The 27,132-nt window shown below is 43.0% G+C and overlaps 1 protein-coding gene across 5 annotated transcripts in view; it reads right to left on the bottom strand.

The window, feature by feature from the left end:
- Positions 1-27,132, bottom strand: part of LOC124622161 (glycine receptor subunit alpha-3) — a 588,708-nt gene that overhangs the window by 263,415 nt on the left and 298,161 nt on the right. For all 5 annotated transcript variants that reach the window (XM_047147805.1, XM_047147803.1, XM_047147804.1 and 2 more), the window contains exon 2: positions 4,713-4,841. In XM_047147805.1, the coding sequence (XP_047003761.1) occupies positions 4,713-4,768 (56 nt within the window). In that variant the 5' untranslated portion in view covers positions 4,769-4,841. The remainder of the gene's footprint in view (positions 1-4,712; positions 4,842-27,132) is intronic.

Below are 27,132 nucleotides of genomic sequence, written 5' to 3'. Positions count from 1 at the left end.
ACGCTGGAACCCCGCTGTCTGGACCACTTTTATTTGCCCCACTCTTTACAATATGTACAAGAATCAAGAAGGAACGATGACAATGGAAGATCAAGGACGAAGTATACGGATTAAAATGGAAGAAAGACAGGGAGGCAGTCTTTCGCCCCGACTGTTAGTCTGTAAATCGAAGAAGCAGGAAGAGCTTAAGAGTAGAATTAAAATTCAGAATGAAATACTCTCAATGATAAAATTTGATGATGACATTGCTACTGTCAGCGAAACAGAAGAAGAATTGCTGGGCCTGTTCGATGGAACGAACGGTCTAATGAGCGAACACTAGGGACTGAGAGAAAACCGAAGAAAGGCTGCAGTATTGAGCAGTAGCACGAATAAAATTAGCGACATACATAACACCAAAATTGAGGAACACGAAGGAATTTTGCTACTTTGGAACCGAAATAACAAGTGATGGGTAAAGCAAAGAGGACATAAAAAGTAGACTAGCACAGGCAAAGGGGGTATTTCCAACGAAAAAAAATCTCTTTTTATCAAAATATCGGCCCATACTTAACACCAAAATTGAGGAACACGAAGTAGACTACATGAAGGAATTTTGCTACTTTGGAACCGAAATAACAAGTGATGGGTAAAGCAAAGAGGACATTAAAAGTAGACTAGCACAGGCAAAGAGGGTATTCCCAACGAAAAAAATCTCTTTTTATCAAAATATCGGCCTTTTCGTATACCGCAGGCGTGCACTGTAGTTCGTCGACCGAATGTTTAAATACTCCGGAGAGCAGCTCTCCGCTACATTCCATTGCAGCTACTAAAGGTGTCGTCATGGCAAGGTTCATCGTACAGCAGTTACTGGCATGTTGTACCAAGTGTTGTCTTCCGTTATCTAGGGAGCAGCCATGTCTTGGACATCCGCGAGTTGCTCGTGATCTTTTTAATTACGAAGTACACTGCAAATACAATTGTTGCATCTGTGCTGTGAATATATTTCACCTTGAGATGCCGGCACTGCAAATCGACATGTTGCATGGTAAGGTCTGTTTACGACATTTGTTACCGTGACCGCATTATCGACCGATGCCTGGTTTCTATGCTATAGTGATTCATATTAATTCATTTTGGGCTCTCTCTAGGGACTGAGCTTTATACTGAAGACATTATTGTTTGTATGAACTTTTATTATTTTGACTTGTGCTGCAGCTCGTCCATTGCTTGTCTAGCGGTTGCTTTATTGTGAGTGATACGTTAGAAAATTTGTGACACAATTATCTCTCATTTATATGTCCATTTCTGAAGAGATGCATTGACAAACGATACTGTCTTTCACTGATCTGTAGTTTCCATGCTGTCCCTTTAACCAGTTACTTACTATGCGATGGTACAGCCTGCTGTACGAAACAAATTCCGACGCCTGGGACAGAAGATCAGCAGGTGAGTGATCCGCTAGGTAACAATGATAGTTGGTAGAATTAATCCAGACTCTTAATAGGAGAGAAGACAGAGACCCCAGCCATAGCTATAGCTATTCTATGTAAAGGTTTTTTTAAATTACCGCTACCGGTCACAAACTTTGTCAACTATTGTATTACTTATTTATTTAGCGACATGTTTCGAGGGAATACCTCATCATCAGGCTAAATGGCATTACAAAAACAACTTTACAGTAAGGTCATACTGATGTTACATGGTCTTTTCGTAAATGCTGTGGTCATACTGCGGAAGAAGAGAGAACTTTGTAAGACGCGATGTCACTTTGGAAGCTGGACTGATGTTTGCACGTAAATGTTTTGTAACGGTCACTCACTTTGTTCTTCTGGCGTGGTAGTCTCGTTGTGATGCGCTGAGGTGTTTCCATTTCCTTGGCTCCCTTGGTCACTTTTCACAAAATGTCACTAACATAGCGCCGGTCGAAATACAGCTCGTTTCGATTTGACTATCTATTTGTCGACCTATGCGGTGTCAGATGTTTACATGTCTTCTGCACGTCTTGTTATCGTATTACAGATGTAGGTTGACATCTGCACTAGATATCCGTTTGGGATCGTGTTTCCATGTTACTGCTATGTTAGTGACAATTTGTGAACGGTGACCAAGACAGCCACGGAAATGGAAACACCTCAGAGCATCACAACGAGACTGCCACGCCAGAAGAACAAAGTGAGTGGCCGTTACAAAACATATTCGTGCAAACATCAGTCCAGCTTCCAAAGTGACATCGCGTCTTACAAAGTTCTCTCTTCTTCCGCAGTATGACCACAGCATTTACGAAAAGACCATGTAACATCTGTATGACCTTATTGTAAAGTTGTTTTTGTAATGCCATTTAGCCTGAAGATGAGGTATTCCCTCGAAACATGTTGCTAAATAAATAAATTCTACATCGGACAGACAGGCAGAAGTTTTGAAATTAGATACAATGAACATATTGATGCTTTAAGACTTCGTAACTTGAACAAATCAGCATTTGCAGCCCATATTGCTGAAGAAAACCATTCTGTCGGAAACATTGGGGACAACTTAAAAATTTTGCATCTAGCAGAAAAGGGAGCCACTATGAATATATTAGAAGAATTAGAAATACACACACACACACACACACACACACACAAACAGCACCCCAGACTATATGGTTGGTTGGTTGGTTGGTTGTTTCGGGGAAGGAGACCAGACAGCGAGGTCATCGGTCTCATCGGATTAGGGAAGGACGGGGAAGGAAGTCGGCCGTGCCCTTTGAAAGGAACCATCCCGGCATTTGCCTGGAGCGATTTAGGGAAATCACGGAAAACCTAAATCAGGATGGCCGGACGCGGGATTGAACCGTCGTCCTCCCGAATGCGAGTCCAGTGTCTAACCACTGCGCCACCTCGCTCGGTAGACTATATGCTTAACGAACAAACAGAGTTAGTTAACACCCCTTTCTTGAAAAATTTCCAAAAATTACTTTCCAGCCTCAAAAGCAAATAATATTAGTACACCTATCTGCAGATCAAGTAGCAAATTTATATGTTACTATAATTCTCATGATGCTAAATGTAATTAGATAATATACAATTTTGTCTATACAGTTCTCATGATGCTAAATGTAATTAAATAATATACTACTTTACCTATACAGTTCTATAAAAAAACCTTTATAATTAATTTAAAAATATCAACTCAAAAATTCAATGTCTCTGTACTAGCGTAAAAGGCATTGTAGTTGCGTAAATGAATACATGATTCTTTCCAAACATGGGACATCATTGTCAAATGTTACTGTGGTGTCACCGCCAGACACCACACTTGCTAGATGGTAGCCTTTAAATCGGCCGCGGTCCGGTAGTATACGTCGGGCCCGCGTGTCGCCACTGTCAGTGATTGCAGACCGAGCACCACCACACGGCAGGTCTAGAGAGACGTCCTAGCACTCGCCCCAGTTGTACAGCAGACTTTGCTAGCGATGCTACACTGACAAACTACGCTCTCATTTGCCGAGACGATAGTTAGCATAGCCTTCAGCTACGTCATTTGCTACGACCTAGCAAGGCGCCATTACCAGTTATATTGAGATTATATTAATGTATCAACAAGAGCGATGTTCTCCAATTATGGATTAAAGTTAAGTATTCCAAGATCTTCGTACTTTATATGCAATTCTCAAGACATTGTCCTGTTCCAGACCTCACGACAGTCTGCGTGAGCTAAACGCGTGCCTTTCGGCTACCTCCGAGTGGCTTGGCTGTCTTGCCAAGTCACTACAGTTACGATATATCATAGCATCTGTGATACTCATATGTTTGTAAGCTCTTTGTATGTATCAAAACATGTGGTGCGTGGTAGAAATCTTCTCAGTGACAAATCTAAAGTGTTTAGTGAGAACAATTTACGTGTGCAACAATAAGAATGCAGTGGGAATGCATTTACATCTGTTGGACGAATGTTATGGTAACAAACACTCCAAACCGACGTTTCACATTAGTCACATGCAACGAAAATCTGTAACGCAACCATCTGTGTGTGGCGTTGTTTATAATTATGTATTATTTATATTTTAGGAAAATTAATCTGTAAAAAAAAAACACACACAACATGTCATAAAGAAAGCGTCTAAACCGTCTGAGGATGAAACACAACGATTCGAAACCGGTAACGGTGCCCTTTGAATAAAGGAACTGAAAGTAAATTTGTGGCTGGTTGCTGTCCTAACACCACCAACATTTGTCTTCAAACAACAGCCACGGTCTCCATCATGTCATCATATGACAAAATTGCAGTAGTACAATAGTTGACAAATTTTATGACTGTTAGCGGTAATTTCAAAAAACCTTTATACATTTCTTGAGACAGTCACGGTCGAAAAATAGTCAAAATGGCTTTAAATTCTTCTTACAGCTATTCTCCTCACAACCAATACTCATGTTACATCACAAAGGGTCAGGATGGTGGGACATGCGTTAAGACGACAAGGAATAATTTGCATGGTACTTGAGGGAGCTGTAATTGGTAAAAACTACAGAACAGGATAGAGATTGGAATATATCCAACAGAATAATAATGAAGGGGGCTGGGTGCAAGTGCTACGGTGAGATGAAGAGGTTGGCGCAGGATAGGACTTCGTGGCGGGAGGCATCAGACCACCCACAAGATTGATGACGCCAACCCCCCCTTCCCACCGCCACCATAAAAACAGGAAGTTTTAGTAGATGTTTGGCACATGGCTGATGGCACTCACTTACCACATGGAGAGCAGCGCGAACAGCAGAATGGCGAGCGCCGTGCAGGAGGCGGTCATAGCGGCGCGGCCCGCATCTGCATCCTGCCGCAGCCACCAGCCAGCGCACACCGGCCAGCGCACCACTCCTCACCTGCAACACCATCACTCTCTCTCACCCCTCCTCACCTGCGTACGCACATCGTGGTCCATGCGCATTGAAAGGCAGGATGTAAGAACATGGACTATGTATATAATCATAAGCACTGACACCAGATAAAAATGGCTATATTTCTGAACTGATATTATGATCATTATTTCAGTACGACTATTAACTGCTTTTCTCCGATCACATCACATTCTGCTGCTAATAAGCTCGCTAGAATATCTAATAGGTCTTGTAATACGATCTAAGACAAAAAAAAGACTCACCACGAAGGACTTATCCGAATGGGACGGAAATTGGTAGATGTGATCTACATATATTGACAAATTATTCACGAGAAAGAGCTTCACAAATTGCGCAAGCCAATAACGCGTTGGTCCAACCCCTGACCCTCATGCAGGCAGTTATTCGGCTTAGCATTGATTCATAGATTTGTTGGATGTCTTCCTGAGGGATATTGTATGAGATTCTGTCCAATTGGCGCGTTAGCTCGTCAGAATCCCGTATTGAGTGAAGGACCCTGACCATTATGCTCCAAACGTTCTCAACTGGGAAGAGACCCGGCTACCTTGCTGGCCGAGATAGGGTTTAGCAAGCACGGATGAGAGGTGGCATGAGCCCCCTCTCATATTTCTATCTTACGATTTTCCTCTCTAATTGCATGCAGTGAAAAGTCGCTATTCCTTCACATGCGGACTTCCCACGCAGCGTCTCTCGTCACCCGGGTGGTCCGGTGACAGGCGGGCTCCGCTGATCTGGAAAGGGTTAAGCTGACGGGTGTGAGGAAGTCGAGTGAATGCTTTGCAGACGCCGACATTGCCAAAAGACACGCCCGGAGGGGTCTGAAGTAGCGGCTGGGCTAGAGGTTCCGTTACTTCGCAGAATCTTAGCGAAAACACTTTCTGGCCGGCTACCAGCGAGGCGTGGGAATGACTTGTGTACCCAGGCAGTTGTGGCGGGAAAATTCCCGCGCTTTCTGCAAAATAGTAACTGTGATTCGCTTGCTCAGGGCATAGCTCCGTGACGTAGCAAAATCAGCGCAGAAATTGGCACCAAGAATCTCCATTGGTGGAATGGTAGTGCTCCGGCAATGGAGTGGAATTTTCCGCCGGTTTTCGAGTTGCTGATTGGAACGTTTAACCACGGCCACTGTCGTGGGGGCGGGAATGTTGTGCGTTCGGCCTGTACGGGTGCTCTAGGTAGTCAGCTCTCGCCTTTCGGTCGAGGACGTCGAAGCAACCAGCCATCGCCTCCGGTACGCCAGATCGTGTTCTGGCAGTTAAGAAGACAGTTTGGTAATGTATGTCCGCAGAACCGGCAGATAGGGATTTTCCTAGGTGGTAATCAGAGCTCAGCAGAGCGCGCCTGTTCGTCTTTTTCTAACTTTGTTCTGTCTTGAGTACCAGCAATTAATGTTGGGTTAGTTGCGTGTCTCTCTTATGATTTGAGTAGCAAGGAATTGGCTCCACATACCACTTCGTCTTAAACCTCACAATCTAGTTTAGGGACAACTTCACCTTCACAGCGTTTGTTTGAGTATCCAATTTGAGCCAATTTGATGTATTATAAATGTTTCATGTGTTTTTGTTTCTTATTTTGTGTTTAGTCTTAATAAATCATATTGTTATTTTGGACAGAACTTTCATTCTGTTAATCGGTAGAGCAACCCATCATTTCTCACTACGTTTATGAAACCTTCCTTTATCTAACTTATTTATCAAATTAAAGTATTGCAGGTGCCAAACTCTTTTCTACTCCACTTGCAGGGTTGATTACAGTCAGTTCGAATATATTTTTTAATCCTTCTGCAACAGCAAAAGTCGGAGTTAGAATAGGGGGGGGGGGCTTAGAGCATCATTTACATATGTAGATTCTAGAATTTAGTGTTAAATACACTGCTAGCCCCGGCACCTCGCATAAAATGGCGACCCTTAGCCTCGGATCTTTCCTGTGAATCACTGATAAGCTAACAGTGTTCTTAGTAGGATCATTCAAATTTTTTTCTCTATTTTTTTTTTAATGATTAGTACCCAAGTTCATTTTCTTGTAGTTCCGCGATTAGTTTTTATTAGCGGCGCATGATTACAGTTTTTGTTTTCAGTGTATATATTTTTTGTTTGTTCATTGTTTTTTCTTTGATGTAGTGTCCGTATCACATCACACTTTGTCGGGTTTGTGTGCAGTTTCTGTACCACAACAAATCGTGCTTGTAGTTACAGCGTTGGAACGGCGTTGTTGAAATATTATGTCTATGTGGAAAAATATTGGGAGTAGATGATTTTTATTGTGAATTTTAGATAAATTTGTTTTTTCATGAATGATCACGAAAAGTAAGGCACGACTATTATCGAGCAAAACTAAAACAAAAGAGGATAGCATAATGAATAAGAGGCAGGTTACTGACGAGGATAGATTCGGAGATGAGATAGGCACATTTTTAGCAGCACAGGACGACGGGGTCATTGATGAGGGAGGTGATTTGGACGCGATCTTAGAGCAACGTCGCGACCGTGATTATGATAGTGAAGTGGAGGATGGAACAGAGACAGGCACACAGGTCAAGACGGTAGCAGAAGTTTATAGTCAAACGAACGAGTAAAGACAGAGGCCAGCTCGGTCACGTCAGAGCTCTAGCGCCCAGGTGTCCAGAGTTACACCACCCATGTGTGACGAGGATCAAAATGATAACATTAACCCAATACTAAGCTACCTACGATCAATGAAAGAAGAAGCTGACGAACAACGTAAGAAGGAGAAGGAAGAAGCTGACGAACAGCGTACGAAGGAGAAGGAAGAAGCTGACGAACAGCGTAAGAAGGACACTCAAGCAATAATTTCGCATATAGGGAAAATTCGTGGGGAATTACTAACAATAAAGAAAGAATGTGGAGAAGCAAAACAAATGTCAGTGGTAGCACAAAAAGTAGCAGGCCTAGCCAAAACGGCAGCAACAGGGGCAATGAAAATCGCAAAAGTAACTTCTTAACTCGCAGGTCGCTTGCGACGTGCGACACAAGCCCACTCAAAATCCCTAGCGTTCTTAAAAACTCAAGGTAATATTGCGGTTACGAACATCACGAAACGAATAAAAGAAGTAGAGAGTCGAATAGCAAATCTAGAGCGAAACGGGTACACGAGCACTGCGCGATCGGATACCAATGATGGAGTACACAGAATTGTGTCTCCGAGGAAAATCTCGCCGTGCTCTAGCCCAGTGACAGAGTACGCAACTAACAGTGCATACACAGAAACAGCGAGTAATAGCTCCAATAATTTCAGCCCACTTAGAAGAGTGAATGCTGAATGCCACTCCCACTGTGATACAGAGGTAGCACATCACAGTTATCAGCAAGATAGATCAGGACACTCAGCAGACGTGCAAGTATCGGAAACGAGTGACAACACTAGTGCGAGGATCAGACAGGATTTTGATCACAATCACTTCCTGTCGATACTAAAATTCCAGAAGTTCAGAGATAATGGAGGGTCGATGCATCCGAAGAGCTGGGTGATGCAGTTTACAAATTCATTACCGTCGTCATGGCCAACCCAGGCAAAATTAGAATTCATGTGTGGACACATCGAAGGCCAAGCCGTGCAAAAGATGCGGGGTGTGGCAGCGACGTGTCGGACTTATCAGGATTTTGTTGGTGCATTCCTGCGGACCTACTGGTCAAAGGAAACGCAAGACAGGATTAAAGAGGAAATAATATTTTGTCCTGAACTGGAAGTGTACGGGCATAGGAGCGCAACGAAATTTTTTGATGATTTACTCAAGAAGAATCGGTTTTTAGATAGTCCATATAGCAACGGAGAAATCATTAAATTTTGTTTTTCCAAATTGCCAGTTAGGTATCAACAGACACATGTCGGGAAGTGTGGATCTGACATAGAAGCATTCAAGAGTCTATTGCGCGAGTTCGAAGTAGTCTTTGATAAACAAGACGCAAAGGACAGGAAGAAGGTGCAAAATAACAAATACCACGGGCCAGCAAGGGAATACAACAGATCGCATAATCGCACTGGTCAGTTAGGAAACCAGGGTTACGGAAATCAAGGTTACGCTCTTCACGGTTTTGAAAACCAGAGACACGGAAACCAGAACGTCAGGGAACAGGGTCATGCTAGACAAGGAAGCGGGGACAGGAGGAATAACGAACGGCAAAGCGACCGTAATTGGAGAGAGCGAAATCAAGGACAACAGGAGAACCAGGAGACTGAAATTAGACCTGCAAATCCTAATGCACGTCAGAGGAGGGGGAGTCTAACAAGGGATTGGCGCTAGTCCATAGGACTCCACCACATCTCTCACACAAAGAAGTTCATGGAATAATAGTAGTTTAAGTAATGTGCATAGTAGAATAGGCAAATATATGAACCGTTCTTCGGGGAACAATAATCGTTGCATTAATAGATTAAGATTGTTAAAGTATTAACACGCTGCGTTGGCTTGTAAAAGAATTTACTGCCGCTAGTCTTTTTTTTTGTATATGTTCGCGACTTCCAGTGTCGATGGAGTAGGAGGCACTACCATTCCATGAGCAATGTTTTTGTCCTTTCCTGTCTGGTGTCCATGTTGAGGGATAATGATGAGTGAGGAGATGTCGCACAAACGGGCGCATACAAGAACGTGCTCCTAGAAGCGTTCTGGGATGTCGTGAAACGCTCCATAGCGGCCATAACCAGTTCGTGAGACGTTCATACAAATGCTTGCAGGCACACGTCAGTACACTGCAAGATTGTGGTATATTGCGTGATTTAGAGTATGAATATGGGCAGTATAGTTTTTTACAGAGATGCGCCAGCATCATTGTCTTGCAAGTCCGGGTGAACCTGTGAGCGTTTGACTCCAATGGTGCCCTAGACGATAGAAATGCGGGCATAAAGCCTACCATGCCATTGTGCTGGTTGGGGATTTAGTATGCTGCTCGTGACTGTCACAGATGAATAACCAAGGAATTATACTTGGAAATTCGTGACATACTGTGTAGCTGGTGTGTGGTGAGCGACGGAATCCTCAACAGGAACCAGTCCTGGCTTGGTCATATTACATTGCCTCTGGAAAGGTGTGCTTTGATCGCGAATACTGCATAACATAGAAAAAGAAGTTGCAATTATAAATTTATTGTCGTGTATAGCCATGGCTAACCCAGTGTCTGGAGTTTCAGTGAGGCGTAATGAAAACTCGGAGGTCATGTCGCACGGCGCGCACATCACTGTCGTCAATAGCGGCGAGCAGCGAGATATCTCAACGTAACAGGAGTTATGTAAGAGTATTGTATAAGGTAAACAAAAAAAAAGAAAAAAAGGCACGATGTACTAGGATAAGATAAACTGTAGGATTTAACAATAACTAGATTAATATTGTGGGGGTTTTCTACCACAAGTATTTGGCGCGCGCCTGTTGGGATGTTATTTTTCAGGTCATCAAATCACAGACCCAAGATGGAGGGACGACCGGCGAGCGAACGTAGAATAGTTGCTTGTTCTTTATAAGCTCAGTAAAACTTCGACCTGCATAATAACATAATTTATTCAAAAGACATAGAATGTAGATCGTTGGCAAATGGTAGTTAATTCTTGAGCATGTCTACTGTCGATCTATATAATTAATAGTAATATTAGTGCAGGCCCGCACATTTAGTTGTCCATCCAGTATAGCGTCACACACCATGTACAGTAATGAGATCGGTCTCTACTCAAATATCAAGATAAATTATTTCCATACACCAAGATTTTTAGATTAATAACTATAAAAGTAAAATAAGAGTGTCTGGAATGACAGACCATCAATGTGTCATTATGTAAATTTATTATAACATAGAAGGTCATGGAAAAAAGTTAGGCATAAGATTTTTGTCAGAACTGTGCAGATGACGGGTATTGTGGCAATGCAGAGGCCAGCCAGAGCAAAAACAAGAGGTCTTCGGCTACCTGCAAGAAGGCGAGCGTCCGGTCCTGCAAGCTGACAGTCACCGGGCCATATACCTGAGGGATTAGGCGGGATCCTCGCCGGGCCACAAGCGAAAGTGAGGCTGGCCATTGACACTGACATGCGACCCACACGCGACAACCTGCTAGCTCTCCGGACGCGGCAGCCGTTTGGAGGGATTCCCTGCGGCAGACCACGTTGTCGTGAGGACACGAAGAAGATCACATATCGTGTCAGAACCTGTGCCTCATGTGCCTCAGGACAGAAAGGGACGCTATATACTCACCTGTTTGGGTTTTTACAACTCACTAGCATTGGCCGATCTGCATACACAAAGCAGTATCGTGCCACACACTCTAACAAAAGAATGATCTCATTTCTAACTTCTCCTCTCTATTTGAGAGCAGTTTTAGCAACCGTCGCTCCTAGTTCGATCCTGTATGGGTGACCTCACACACTTGTGGAGTCACTCCACATGCCATCATCCCTCGTCGAACTGCAATATTGGGAAACGTACTGTCCAGCGAGAGAAGAGACCTAGACTAGTGATGTATCCCAACAAGTAGACCTCAGAGACAATTAATCGACGTGAGGAGAGTCTATCACTGTGTCTTCCTACCGTACTGCCGTGATCATATGCGTGGGTCTTGGTGCAATCTCAACAGAGTACTGCAGATGCTCCAGCACACCCTATTGCTGTTGCAACAACGTAGCAACAACACCCGACGTTTAGCCCTATGTGATGTCAGTACTGTGGAATTTGTGAAGTGCTTCGAATATTTCTAACAATGTGATTTATTGCCTCATTCTCAGCACAGTAGTGAACTTTGTGCAATGTGCACGCACAACTTGATGCCCCATGAACCTTGTTTTTTTTCTTAAATTTCTTTCTCTTGTGTTGTTTTTGTAATGTATGTTATACCTTGTATGTGTTTGTGTTTTACACTGCAATTCTTATCACAAATTACTGTATTGTTCTCCACACCATGTTTTTTTGTATTTTGTATTTATTGTTGTGTGTATGCAAACAGTGTGCCTGAAGTTAACATAAACTGAAGCAGATACCACCACTGTCATTGTGAATGGACCATCAGTTCAGGGAACATTTTGTAAAGGCAACTTGATGCCCCATGAACCTTGTTTTTTTTCTTAAATTTCTTTCTCTTGTGTTGTTTTTGTAATGTATGTTATACCTTGTATGTGTTTGTGTTTTACATTGCAATTATTATTACAAATTACTGTATTGTTCTCCACACCATGTTTTTTTCGTATTTTGTATTTATTGTTGTGTGTATGCAAACAATGTGCCTGAAGTCCACATAAACTGAAGCAGATACCACCACTGTCATTGTGAATGGACCATCAGTTCAGGGAACATTTTGTAAAGGTTATTCTTGCTGCAGGGAGACAGAATGAATCGGAGGCTGTAATTAGATTCTGAAAGCTCACAAACAGATTGTTAACTTAAATAGTATCATGTGTGAGTGAGTTCAGGTTAGTTTAATGATTAAAATTGTTGTAACATCTTGGGAATTTAATTGCGGAGCACTCCAACTCTGATTGTAAAGAATAAATTGCTCCATATTTGGCTCACATGCCCGGGCCATATTTAGAGAGTGGATGTCTGTGTGAATCAGTGTTTGGAAGGGGCTCCCTGGGTATGGATGTGTGATGTGAGTGTTAGTGTTCCATATTAAGAAGGTGAAGTTGGCTACATCATAAATAATCCTCCCTCTATGAGCTGCATTTTTCAGTTGCATTGATTTTCTTTATAGAGTGCAGCATGTGCAGCCAGTTTGCGAGATTGTTCTTGGGCGATTGACTCACTACCTTGCTCCTAAGTGAGCCAACCACTCACTAATTACAATTTAAAATGGCGTAGGGGCTATGAGAGGTGGCATGAGCTGCCTCTCATATTTCTATCTTACGATTTTCCTCTCTAATTGCATGCAGTGAAAAGTCGCTATTCCTTCACATGCGGACTTCCCACGCAGCGTCTCTCGTCACCCGGGTGGTCCGGTGACAGGTGGGCTCCACTGATCTGGAAAGGGTTAAGCTGACGGGTGTGAGGAAGTCGAGTGAATGCTTTGCAGACGCCGACATTGCCAAAAGACACGCCCGGAGGGGTCTGAAGTAGCGGCTGGGCTAGAGGTTCCGTTACTTCGCAGAATCTTAGCGAAAACACTTTCTGGCCGGCTACCAGCGAGGCGTGGGAATGACTTGTGTACCCAGGCAGTTGTGGCGGGAAAATTCCCGCGCTTTCTGCAAAATAGTAACTGTGATTGGCTTGCTCAGGGCATAACTCCGTGACGTAGCAAAATCAGCGCAGAAATTGGCACCAAGAATCTCCATTGGTGGAATGGTAGTGCTCTGGCAATGGAGTGGAATTTTCCGCCGGTTTTCGAGTTGCTGATTGGAACGTTTAACCACGGCCACTGTCGTGGGGGCGGGAATGTTGTGCGTTCGGCCTGTACGGGTGCTCTAGGTAGTCAGCTCTCGCCTTTCGGTCGAGGACGTCGAAGCAACCAGCCATCGCCTCCGGTACGCCAGATCGTGTTCTGGCAGTTAAGAAGACAGTTTGGTAATGTATGTCCGCAGAACCGGCAGATAGGGATTTTCCTAGGTGATAATCAGAGCTCAGCAGGGCGCGCCTGTTCGTCTTTTTCTAACTTTGTTCTGTCTTGAGTACCAGCAATTAATGTTGGGTTAGTTGTGTGTCTCTCTTATGATTTGAGTAGCAAGGAATTGGCTCCACATACCACTTCGTCTTAAACCTCACAATCTAGTTTAGGGACAACTTCACCTTCACAGCGTTTGTTTGAGTATCCAATTTGAGCCAATTTGATGTATTATAAATGTTTCATGTGTTTTTGTTTCTTATTTTGTGTTTAGTCTTAATAAATCATATTGTTATTTTGGACAGAACTTTCATTCTGTTAATCGGTAGAGCAACCCATCATTTCTCACTACGTTTATGAAACCTTCCTTTATCTAACTTATTTATCAAATTAAATTATTGCGGGTGCCAAACTCTTGCAGGGTTGATTACAGTCAGTTCGCGTATATTTTTTAATCCTTGTGCAACGGCAAAAGTCGGAGTTAGAATAGGGGGGGCTTAGAGCATCATTTATGTATGTAGATTCTAGAATTTAGTGTTAAATACACTGCTAGCCCCGGCACCTCTCACGGAGACAAGCAGTAAAAACTCTCACCGAAGAGCGTTATCTTGCTGAAATGTAAGCCCAGGATAGATTGTCACGAAGGGCGTAGAATATCGTCCACGTACCGCTGTGCTCCAAGGGTGTTGCAGAAGACAAAGGTATGCTGCTGAAAAGAAATGGCACCCCATACCATCACTCCTGGTCGTCGGGCGATAGTAAGGATGCCGGCCGGAGTGGCCGTGCGGTTGTAGGCGCTGCAGTCTGAAGCCGAGCGACCGCTACGGTCGCAGGTTCGAATCCTGCCTCGGGCATGGATGTGTGTGATGTCCTTAGGTTAGTTAGGTTTAAGTAGTTCTAAGTTCTAGGCGACTGATGAACTCAGAAGTTAAGTCGCATAGTGCTCAGAGCCATTTGATAGTAAGGGTGATATCCCACCGCCTTCTGGCTCATCTCCAGACAGATCTTCGGCTTGGTATCTTATTTACAGGAGTAGAATTGTCTTCAGCGATGAGTCCCGTTTGAAAATGAGTCCCGAAGACCAGCGAAGACGTCTCTGGAGGCGCCATATGGTCCTACAACCAGGACTAAAGGTCTCGTGTGCCATATCTTTTCAAAGCAGCACACATTTTGTTGTCATCTGCTGCACGCTTAGAGTACAGCGGTATGTCGATGATATTCCACGTCCTGTTTTGTTGCCCTTCATCACAAGCCATCTTGGACTTACATTTCAACAAGATAATGCCCGTCCGCACGCGAGGAGAGCTTTTACTGGTAGTCTCCGTGCTTACCAGACCCTACCTTGGCCATCAAGGTCGACAGATCTCTTCCTAAGTGAGAACGTTTGGAGCATTATGGGCAAGGCTCTTCAACCAGCCTGGGATTTGGCGATCTAACGCGCCAGTTGGGCAGAATTTGACACGATATCCCTCAGGAAGATATCCAACAACTCGGTGAATCAACGGAAACGGCCTTGCCGCAGTGGTTACACCGGTTCCCGTGAGATCACTGAAGTTAAGCGCTGTCGGGCGTGGTCGACACTTGGATGGGTGACCATGCGCTGTTGCCACTTTTCGGGGTGCATTCAGCCTCATGATGCCAATTGAGGAGCTACTCTTCCGAATAGTAGCGGCTTCGGTCAAGAATAGCATCATAACGACTGGGAGAGCGGTGTGCTGACCACACGCCCCTCTTATCCGCATCCTCCACGGAGGATGACACGGCGGTCGGATGGTCCCGGTAGGCCACTCGTGGCCTGAAGACGGAGTGCTTTGTGAATCAACGCTAAGCCGAATAACTGCTTGCATAAGGGCCAGAGGTGACTTGCTCAATTTCTGAAGCTCTTTCTCTTGATCCTTTTTTTTTTTTTTTTTTTTGTTTGTAATCAGATACTTGTCTAGACACATATATCACATCTACCGATTTCCGTCCCATTCCGCTAATTCGTTCTTGGTGCACAATTGTCTTTTTGTGTTTAAGTGTGCAGTATGTAATAACAGTGATAAAATGCTCGACAGGTCACAAACATTTTGAAGCAAGCATGTAGTGAAAGGTGATTCTAGAGTACTAGGCCTGGAATTTGATAACATAATATTCTTTAATTTGACCTTAATATCTCATTCAGGGTATACACATACCACTCTGTCGATGTGTTCAGGATTGACTTACAGAATGGAAAAGGGATCGCAACTATTTCATAAAACCAAGAAAATAGGTTTTTGTTACTTTTATAATGACAGTTTAGTTTTAAATAAAAGTGGACTTGTCACAGGCACACACACCAAGAAGATATTACTACCAAAACACACATGATCCAGGAACTAACAAGTGGCTCATCATTCGGTCCTCTCTCCTTACATAAATAAAACAAATGGTCCCTTAACATAAGAAAAAAGGAGAAAGGAGTACATTGAAATCAAAGACACAATTACATTGGGGTCAAGCCTCGTGTAAGGAGTTGTAAGATGCTGAGGATAAGGCAAAAATGACACAGGTAACTCTCTCATTCTGTCACTCAAATGTACAGGAAGGAGAAAGGCAGCAATTATTTCTACAACCCGCTACTACAAAACTATTCCGAAACCAAGCAGAGAGGGCACCGGAAGGTATCGTGTGTGGACACGCCGTCATTAAAATATGTTGAAAATTAGAAGTCTGAGAACGGAAAGAAATTACCTGCACTTGTAGGTATTCATTATGAGTGAAAATTCTTGTACTACAAGGTGAATAACAGTGTAAGGCAAATATGGCGCTGTACACTACCTGTATGACTACATGACGTCTACGCTACCATTTGAGAAACCATCACGTCAGTGAACATTGTGGCTATCGAGAAAAAAAATCGGTCTGCTCTTGGTGAAATTGTTTTATGTGAACAGCAGCAATAATAGTACTGCACTGGAAATGGAAATGATTGTTTAGCGTCATTGGCCGGGAGGTCCCGTACGGGGCAGGTCCGGCCGCCTTGGTGCAGGTCTTCTTACATTCGACGCCACACTGGGCGACCTGCACGCCGGATGAGGATGGAATGATGATGAAGACAACACAACACAACACCCAGTCTCTGAGCGGAGAAGATCCCCGACCCAGTCGGGAATCGAACCCGGGCCCCTTAGGACAGAGTACTGCACTGATAGAGCATCGCTGACTGAAAAGTCTGAGGAGATTTCCAATGTCATTAAATGGCTTATAGATGATGATAATGCAGTTCGAAAACACAGATGAGCTTACTGTCGTATCTGGAAGAAGGATTCCTATCCTGGTGCAAGTTATTGACGAGGCTGCTGTTGCAACGCATGCCCCTGTTAATGCTGGCACGAGAATTGTCCATCCATTGGTCAACAATATAGAACGTTTTCTGTCTGTCTTACACTGGTACCAGTACAAGATCCAGGCGGGACAACAACTGAAACCTCATTATAAGCAACTACGTTCTGAGTTTGCTCTTCGGTTTATGACACGGATCGAAGTTGATGATTTGTGGCCGGGTAATATTCTATGAAGTGGCGAGGCACCTTCTACACCACAGTGTGTAGCGAATACACAGAACTGCAGAATTTTGGGTACTGTTAAGCTACGTACTGTGTACGAAGAGGCATTGCGCTCGCCATATGTGACTGTGTGGTTTGGATTCACAAACAGCTTCATTCTCGGTCCGTTCTTTTATGCATAGAATACACCCAGAGGCTCTGTCAGGTGTACCGTGACGTCTGTACTTCATCGAGACCTTCTAGTACAGCATGTGATATCTGCTTTGAAAGAGCACAGTAGTGCAGAAAACACTGTTTTCATACAAGATGGAGCAACACCTCACGTTTCTCGCCTACTGTTGTTGTGGACTTCAGTCCAGAGACTGGTTGGATACAGCTCTCCATGCTACTCTATCCCGTACAAGCTTCCCCATCTCTCAGTAACTATTGTTTACTGCATTCGTCTCTTGGTCTCGCTCTACGATTTTTACCCTTCGTGCTTCCCTCCAGTACTAAATTGGTGATCCCTTGGTGCCTCAGAACGTGTCCTACCAAACGATCCCTTCTTCTAGTCAAGTTGCGCCACAAATATCTCTTCTCCCCAGTTCTGTTCAGTACCTCCTCATTAGTCACGTGATCTACGCATCTAATCTTCAGCATTCTTCTGTAGCACCACATTTCGAAAGCTTCTATTCTCTTCTTGTCTAAACTATTTATCGTCCATGCTTCACGTCCATACATGGCTACACTCCATACAAATACTTTCAGGAAGAACCTCCAGACACTTAAATCTATACTGTAAGGTCTGCTTAATGCAACCTTCCACGAACGTATTATCACCAGAAGTTTTCCAGGTGCATGACCTGCAAGATCACCCAATCTGATTCCATTTGATCTTGGGCTCCGATCTGAAGGTCAGTATGCAGGAATACTTTGCTCGGATACCACTGGAACTGTTGCGAGCAACTGTTTATCTAGTCGTTTTGAAGAAACTGTGTAAGCGGCGGTTAATAATAAAATCAAAATTATGCCTTTCTCACTTCGTTGGCCTTTTCCGCCTGCATCCCATTCCTAACCCATTACTTTTATAAACATTACTATACGTCTATTTTGCATGTACAACGCCAGATTTGCACTAGTGGCCAAAACTGGAACTAATTTTTTGCCTGCGTGAATCAGTTCCGTGTTAATGCAATAGAATATCCAATACGTTTCGCTACGATACGATAATTAAGGCCCACACTGGACCTCTGCGAGTGGCTGCGCATTAATTATGACCACCTGGTAATTTTCACAGCTGCTTTAGGTAAGCAATGAACACATGCAGGACCCATCTCGCACAAAGCTATCTAACGGCTAATTCTTCAAGCGCAATGGACAGTACTGTTCCCTGTGATGTGCCTGTGGGGCCAGTTACCACACATGGCTTTAAACGGAGATCGCTCAACTCCTTATTAAGCATTGTGTCTCATGTTGTACTTTTGGAACCTCTTTCACATGGGTTACTTTGAACAGAAGTACGGCACAGTTTGAATTCAGCCGCTCACTGGGCAAGGTTCACGAAGGATTAAAACTTAAGAGCGTGATGTGGACTCGTACACGTAACCTTGCCTTCGCGGGCATTTCCGTTATCGACTGAGCTATCCAGTCCCGTTTCGACACACAGTTTTAACCTGACAGAAAGTCACAAAAGATAGCGCACTTCGCTGAAGAGAGAAGGATTCATTTTGGTTATAACTGTATCCTTACAACGGTTCAGAAACACTAACTGACTTTCCGTTGGCCAGAAACCGTGGAAAAGGCATTATTTCGTAAGGTCAAGGTACTGCAATTTGACAATTTCAATAAATCACAGAAAAGTTCAATTGTAAAAGCCACGTACATAACACTGCTCCATAGCCCAAGTTGACGCTTGACACTTTTTTGCTAACATGCGCAAACATAAAAAAATCATTGATGTCGATGCCATTTATTTGCCAGGTCAAGAAATTTTTACCTTTCGCTTGTCAATAGTAGATGAACATGCATAACTAGTGCAAACTGTTATTTAAATCACGTTACCTATCATCAACACTTGTCACCCTGTGCTTTAGAAGAATCGTTAACAAAGTACTTCGACGTTTCCTATCATACTGTTCATAAAACTACCGTTTATTTATTTATATTTTTTGTTGATTTATCCTGGGAAGATTAATACCATAAGGCCCTCTCTTGCATCTAACTACGCGCATTCATATTTGATCGTAGTTATTACGAGACGTATAAGAAGTCTTACACGTAGTACAGAACCTAACACCTTGAACTAATATGAGAGAGCTAGTAAAAACAGTGATAGCTATTGCAGAAAAATCACAGCTATATTTACTTGTGAAAAGTAGAACAATGAAGATAATTTCTGAGCAGGGAGAGATTTAGACAGTAGCAATGGACGTGAGAGAAGAGATAGGAGAGGGGAACAAAACATACCATTAACGAAGTAAAGTGAAAACAAAAAAGCGTGACTGACTCGAAAGAGAAATTAGAGAGAAGCGCAATTGGGTGAATATCTGAACATGTGTTTCACTGGCTGATAGAGATACATTTCTATATATGTTAATCGTTTAATATGTGCTTCGTATTTCTGGAAGTACACTAAACTTACAGCCGTAGCTTACATCTAAACAACCATTTGTATGGATCCAAAACAAAGAATCCAAAACCGTCGATCGAAGAAACAACATAAAAATATTAAAATTAGGAAGTCAATAAATCCAGCAAGGAAGCTGCAGTAGTTGCCAATAGCACAAAATAGATACATACGTATTTGCTGAAAAACTGGTAGGTTATGTGACTATATCTACAGTACTGACAGAGATGCATTTCCAGAGTATAAAATGTGTAAGCAACGATATAGATTAACATAATGCTGAAATCGACCAGATGAGATGTCAATATTACCTCTGGCTTCCTATCTACAGTGCTGACAGAGATGCATTTCCCGAGTAAAAAATGTGTAAGGAACGATATACGAGGGCTATCCAGAAAGTAAGTTCCGATTGATCGCTAAATGGAAACCACATTGAAAATCAGAAATGTTTTATTTGTAATAGTTAGCTACACCTTCCAGATACTTCTCTACGTAGTCGCCGTTCTGACTTAGACATTTGTCGTAGCGTTGCACCAACTTTCCAATACCCTCATCATAGAAGGCAGCCGCCAGTGCTTTCCGCCAACTCTCTATGCTGGTCTACAGCTCGATGTCTGTACCAAAATACTGTCTTCATAGCCAGTGGTTCATGTGAGCAGAGATGAAACTCAGAGGGAGACAATTATGGGCTGTACTGTGGGTAATCAAACATTTCCAATTGAAAACGATGCAGGAGCATCTTCATTGCCCCTGCAGAATGCGGCTGAGAATTGCCTTGAAGAAGAAACAGCACGACAGTTATGTAATGTCGGCTGCATAGCTTAAGGCGAAATTTCTCACCAGGCCCTCGTACTTGGCGGGAGACACTATTTTCTATAACATCTTTACGCGCTCACTGTGAGCTCAGAAATGAGAAGAGCGACGTGATGCTATCTAGGGTCATACTAGAGACACTGCTCAACACATCTGTGCAAAGCTTTATCGGATTTTCATTGTCGTCTCCATTTCGCGACCGATCGGAACTTACTTTCTGGACACCCTTCGTAGATTAACATCATGCTGTCATCGACCAGATGAGATGTCAATATTACCTCTGGTTTCCTGACGCGTAAAGACGACTATAACGCAAGAGGTGAAATGAGTAACTGGAAACATGTCCAACTAGCCAAATATACATTCTCGAGTCTTAAATGTCGCACACTAAAGTACAGGGCTATTACAAATGATTGAAGCGATTTCATAAATTCACTGTAGCTCCATTCATTGACATATGGTCACGACACACTACAGATACGTAGAAAAACCCATGAAGTTTTGTTCGGCTGAAGCCGCACTTCAGGTTTCTGCCGCCAGAGCGCTCGAGAGCGCAGTGAGACAAAATGGCAACAGGAGCCGAGAAAGCGTATGTCGTGCTTTAAATGCACTCACATCAGTCAGTCATAACAGTGCAACGACACTTCAGGACGAGGTTCAACAAAGATCCACCAACTGCTAACTCCATTCGGCGATGGTATGCGCAGTTTAAAGCTTCTGGATGCCTCTGTAAGGGGAAATCAACGGGTCGGCCTGAAGTGAACGAAGAAACGGTTGAACGCGTGCGGGCAAGTTTCACGCGTAGCCTGCGGAAGTCGACGAATAAAGCAAGCAGGGAGCTAAACGTACCGCAGCCGACGGTTTGGAAAATCTTACGGAAAAGGCTAAAGCAGAAGCCTTACCGTTTACAATTGCTAGAAGCCCTGACACCCGATGACAAAGCCAAACGCTTTGAATTTTCGGCGCGGTTGCAACAGCTCATGGAAGAGGATGCGTTCAGTGCGAAACTTGTTTTCAGTGATGAAGCAACATTTTTTCTTAATGGTGAAGTGAACAGACACAATGTGCGAATCTGGGCGGTAGAGAATCCTCACGCATTCGTGCAGCAAATTCGCAATTCACCAAAAGTTAACGTGTTCTGTGCAATCTCACGGTTTAAAGTTTACGGCCCCTTTTTCTTCTGCGAAAAAAACGTTACAGGACACGTGTATCTGGACATGCTGAAAAATTGGCTCATGCCACAACTGGAGACCGACAGCGCCGACTTCATCTTTCAACAGGATGGTGCTCCACCGCATTTCCATCACGATTACCGGCATTTCTTAAACAGGAGATTGGAAAACCGATGGATCGGTCGTGGTGGAGATCATGATCAGCAATTCATGTCATGGCCTCCACGCTCTCCCGACTTAACCCCATGCGATTTCTTTCTGTGAGGTTATGTGAAAGATTCAGTGTTTAAACCTCCTCTACCAAGAAACGTGCCAGAACTGCGAGCTCGCATCAACGATGCTTTCGAACTCATTGATGGGGATATGCTGCGCCGAGTGTGGGAGGAACTTGATTATCCGCTTGATGTCTGCCGAATCACTAAAAGGGCACATATCGAACATTTGTGAATGCCTAAAAAAACTTTTTGAGTTTTTGTATGTGTGTGCAAAGCATTGTGAAAATATCTCAAATAATAAAGTTATTGTAGAGCTGTGAAATCGCTTCAATCATTTGTAATAACCCTGTATTACGTGTGTTATGCATATACGGATTACATTTTTCAATTGAAAGACAAGCGTTGTGCCTTCACCGTTCAACATTTTACTGTTCCGAAATATTCAGAAAACGTAACATTGTTTTCAGCGGTTTCAAGGAAAGAGGGTAATGAAATACCTCACTGGGGCATATTCAGTTACATCTGGAGGATGACACTTTATCGTGAAATGTTGGTTCACCGATCCATAGGGAGATGCGTTAAGGCAGCGAATGCCAATAAATGATTATTTCATAAATTATGTTAATAAGGTAGATAAAAATATTAGTTTGTGTGTTTTTCTCTCTTTCATGTATGGTGCGACAGTCAATCAACGTACAGTTGACGGCATTCTTCGCCCGAAGCGGCAGTACCGCAAGAACAAAACGTCACTGCCAACATTCGCCTACCAGCCGAAGGCCGATGAAGGGAGAAGACAATGAAAATTGTACTTTACTTGCTGAACCATTTTTTTAAAAAAGAGTAAATGTGAGAATAAAACATGATATATTGTATTGCATGGTGTGAAACAGAAAGTTCAGTGTTTGTTGAGATCTGGTTATGTAAAGATCGATGTATTGTGTTGTTCTGGTTGCTGTCGATGAAACTTATATAAGATCAAAAATCTGCAAATGATTTATGAAGCACTTGAAGACGTATATTATCTCTGAAGAATAAAACTGTTGAAATGTATCGCAATTAACGTGTTGGTCACTTTTGATGCTTTGTAGTAAATTGATGCTAGTAGTAAAAAGTGAAATCTTTCGCCAGCTATGGATTTTGAGTGATTTGAGTTCGAGTGAAGGAAAAAATCACTGTCGAGATAAATTTCAGAAAGATTATCTAATCTAAAAGTAACATCTGGCTGTTTGAAACTATGCTTGAAGTGGGAGAAACCAATACAAATTATTGCCAGATAGTAGATATGAAACGTACCTTGTTGAAAGTACAGGTTGGTCTAATCTGCCAAGTAAAGTGTTGCTTAGAGTTGCTTTTCTCTTATGTTAGAGTTTGACAGTTTACTGTGGAAACGAAACTTTTAATCATAAAAGTTAGTGTCGTGCTGAGCATTGATTGTCATTGGTTGTTGACAAACTCGCAGCTGTTTGTCAGATCAGTGTTGTAAAAGAAAAGTAAGATCTGAGGCTGGAGTACCCCATCGAACATGGGTGTGTGTGTCGCCCTTAGCGTAAGTTAGTTTAAGTTAGATTAAGTAGTGTGTAAGCCCAGGGATCGGTGACCTCAGTATTTACCAGAAATTTCCAATTAAGATCATTAAAATCTTCCGCATTGATTGTAGATTTTGAATGCAGTTTGTTCAGTCATTCTTCGAGTGCATGTAAAAGATTAGGGCAGTGATTCTGGATATGAATTCTGAACGGATTAGTTAATTATGCATCTCAGAGCTGCGACGAGATAATATTTTTTATTGCGTCTGCATAGCAATCAAGATAAACGAGATCGCTAAACGTGGAGAAACTCTGATATTGATACGTTAAATCTTTAACGTCAAGATAAAAGTTACTTCTCCAATCTCCCGCCCGCAAGAGAAAACGCCAAGAGCCTGTGTGAACCCATTATCTTCGGAAATTGTGTTGCAAATGGCCTCAAAACAATTTCGTGGTCGTCCGATCTGGCTGTTAATAAAGTGGCTGTACTCACTATACATCAGTTGACTAAACAGATGTATAAGGTCTCGCCACTGCGCACACTGTAGCATCTCTCCACGAGAACGAAGACTAAACGGTTGACACATTGCCGTTTTACAACACAAAATGAACACGTGTGAGAACACCGAAATTTTTCTTACCAGGTTTCAGTTTCAACACATCGCAGCAAGAACTATCAGTTATTGCTGACATTACAGCTGTAGCGGATAGAGTGAAGGAGTCATGTATGAGTAGTTCAAAAACATCCTATGCAGCATTATGAGTCTTCTAACTCAAAGAGGTGTAAACGTATTAGAAGCTAATTATATCCTGTTGTTCAAAGCTTCTATTACTGTTCAAAAATGGCTCTGAGCACTATCGGACTTAACTTCTAAGGTCATCAGTCCCCTAGAACTTAGAACTACTTAAACCTAACCAACCTGAGGACATCACACACATCCATGCCCGAGGCAGGATTCGAACCGTAGCGGTCGGGCGGTTCCAGACTGTAGCGCCTAGATCCGCTCGGCCACCCTGGCCGGCTCTTTTACTGTGTTGCCGTGTTTCCGAATTAGCTTTGGTTTTTAAACTCTGCCTCTCCAAAATACTATGTTTTCCCTTTTGATATTCTCTACCCAAACATATTTCGACATTAGTGGGTGATAATCCAGCAAGTGAACGAGTTACTTTACCCCGAGAACTTGCACTGGCTACAAGTAGAGGAGAGTAAAAGTCATTTTCGTGTTATGTCTTAAGTAACGTCACGTTTACGTGAATGGTGCACTGTTATAAATTTCTGAACACGTCTTTAGAAGACGAAGCGATTTAGCGAGCGAAAGATGTAGGGTGCTATTAAAAAATTCTAACGAACAAAGATAAAAGAAAGGTGATCATATTGGTTAATGCCACCCTTGTAGATAAAAATACGAACAACTTAAATTGGAAGGAACACATAGAAAATGTTGTGTGGAAGCTAACCAAAGATTGCGTTTTATTGGCAGGACACTTAGAAAATGTAACAGACCTACTAAGGAGATTGCCCACACTACGTTTGTCCGTCCTCTTTTAGAATACTGCTGCGTGGTGTGGGATCCTTACCAGATAGGACTGACGGAGTACATGGAAAAAGTTCAAAGAAAGGTAGCACGTTTTGTATTATCGCGAAATATGGGAGAGAGTGTCACAGAAATTATATAGGATTTGGGCTGGAAATCATTAAAAGAAAGGCGTTTTTCGTTGCGACGGAATCTTCTCACGAAATTCCGGTCACCAACTTTCTCCTCCGAATGCGAAAATATTTTGTTGACACCGACCTACATAGGGAGGAACGATCACCACGATAAAATAAGGGAAATCAGAGCTCGTACGGAAAGATATAGGTGTTCATTCTTTCCGCGTGCTATACGTGATTGGGATAATAGATAATTGTGAAGGTGGTTCGATGAACCTTCTGCCAGGCACTTGAATGTGATTTGCAGAGTATCCATGTAGATGTAGATGTAAGAAATCTGTTTGATAATTTTTTTTTTTACTTTTCTTCTGGACAAATACTTATTTGGGGTGTTCATATACGAGGTCTGTTCAAAAAACTCCGGAAAATTCGTTATTTTCTCTCGTTGGAGCGAATTAGGGTTGGCAACCCTGCACACACCTGTTTTTAATGTGTGATGGCGGAAGTTTCATTGTTGCCTCTCTCTTAGTAACTGCTCAATGGTATCTTAGAACGTTGTGCCGCGCAGTTTGCGAATTTCGAGATGGCAGAGTTAGAGGGGCAACGCGCTTGCATTAACTTCTGCGTGAAACTCAGGAAAACTTTTACCGAGACACACCAAATGATGCAGGAAGGCTATGGTGATGAGCGCCTAAGCCGTACTCGCTGTTACGAATGGTTCACACGATTTAAAAATGGCTGAACGGAAGTTAAAGACGACCCTCGCTCAGGAGCCCTTCGACGTCTAACGACGACACTCATGTCAGGAACGTCAACGAAAGTGTGCGTACTAATCGAAGACTGACTGTCCGAGAGATTGCAGTAGAATGTAACATTTCAGTTGGATCATGTCCTGAAATCCTGACACAGCGTCTTGGAATGCATCGTGTTGCCGCCTGGTTCGTGACACGGCTCATGAGTCAAGACCAGAAAGACCTTCGCCTCACAATCTGTGAAGTGCTCTTGTATAGCGCAAATGAGTACGAGATGTTCCTAATGAGAACCATAACTTTTTTTATTTCAAAAGTTGAAAACTCCGTTGAAAGGACGAAGATTTGCAACGATAGAAAAGATAAAAGGAAATTGGCAGACGGCGCTTCGCGCCGATCCAGCAAGAGGCGTGCCAAGACTGCTTCCAGAAGTGTAAACGGCGTTGTGAAGTTGTGTGAATTGTGGAGGAGAGTATTTCGAAGGAGACTATGCGCAATAAGTAAAAGGTAAGCGTAGAAAAATTGTGTGGATAAGGTTTCGGAATTGTTTGAATATCTCTCGTAAATTAGACACCCTGTATGTAAAAGACGGGGCAGGTAACGTTTTCTCACTTGAGCCCGTATGGAGAGAATACACTAGTATTCTGGGACATCAAGACGTTAGAAAATCTTTACGAAATCCCGAAAGACTTGAAGATTATCATCGCTTAGTACCAAGGCCGTTAGCTCTGTTTCTACATAAATGACTGTAATGCAATACGGATAAATAAATACAAACACCCAGAATCGTGTGACAACGTGATCGTTGGTAAATGCCAGGAATCAATCACAACCGCCAAGTATCTAGCACATTTGATCTGGAGTGTTGTAACGTGAAGCGACCATACAAACCTAATTATTGCAATAGCAGATGCTGGACACATTTATTGGAAGAATCGAATGGAAGTAATATTTTCGCACGAAGAAAGTCTCTTTCGACCAAATACCTCGATACTCTTTGTCGGTGTGGGAGCACTGACAAACTGGAATTACAAAAGATATAGTGAAAGTTTAGGAGGTACTACGCGATTCGTCACGGGTATATTTAGTCAGACAAGAATGTCCCACATTTACTCACCAAACTTACCGTAAACGTTGACAGGCACCTGCTTTGGCACGAAATACCTTTAATGACATGTATTCGTGCGCTGCGGTAGCGACCCACCAGAGTAGCTGAGAGCGCAATCGCACTGCTTCCTGGACTCAGGCCCTGGCGGATTAAATACGACGGCTGGTGTGCCGGCCAGCCTGGATGTGGTTTTTAGGCGGTTTCCCACATCCTACTAGGTGAATACCGGGCTGGTCCCCACGTCCCGCCTCAGTTACACGACTCACAGACATTTGCAACACATTCACACTATTTCACGATTGACACTAGATGCAGACAGCTGGGGTACACTACTTCCGTCCTGAGGGGTATGGGGTGGCG

Source organism: Schistocerca americana, chromosome 7 (genome assembly GCF_021461395.2).
Source record: "Schistocerca americana isolate TAMUIC-IGC-003095 chromosome 7, iqSchAmer2.1, whole genome shotgun sequence".
In the NCBI taxonomy this organism is placed as follows: Eukaryota; Metazoa; Arthropoda; class Insecta; order Orthoptera; family Acrididae; genus Schistocerca; species Schistocerca americana.
The sequence above is the reverse complement of the archived record's forward strand: the minus strand, read 5'-3'. Positions and strand labels throughout refer to the sequence as shown.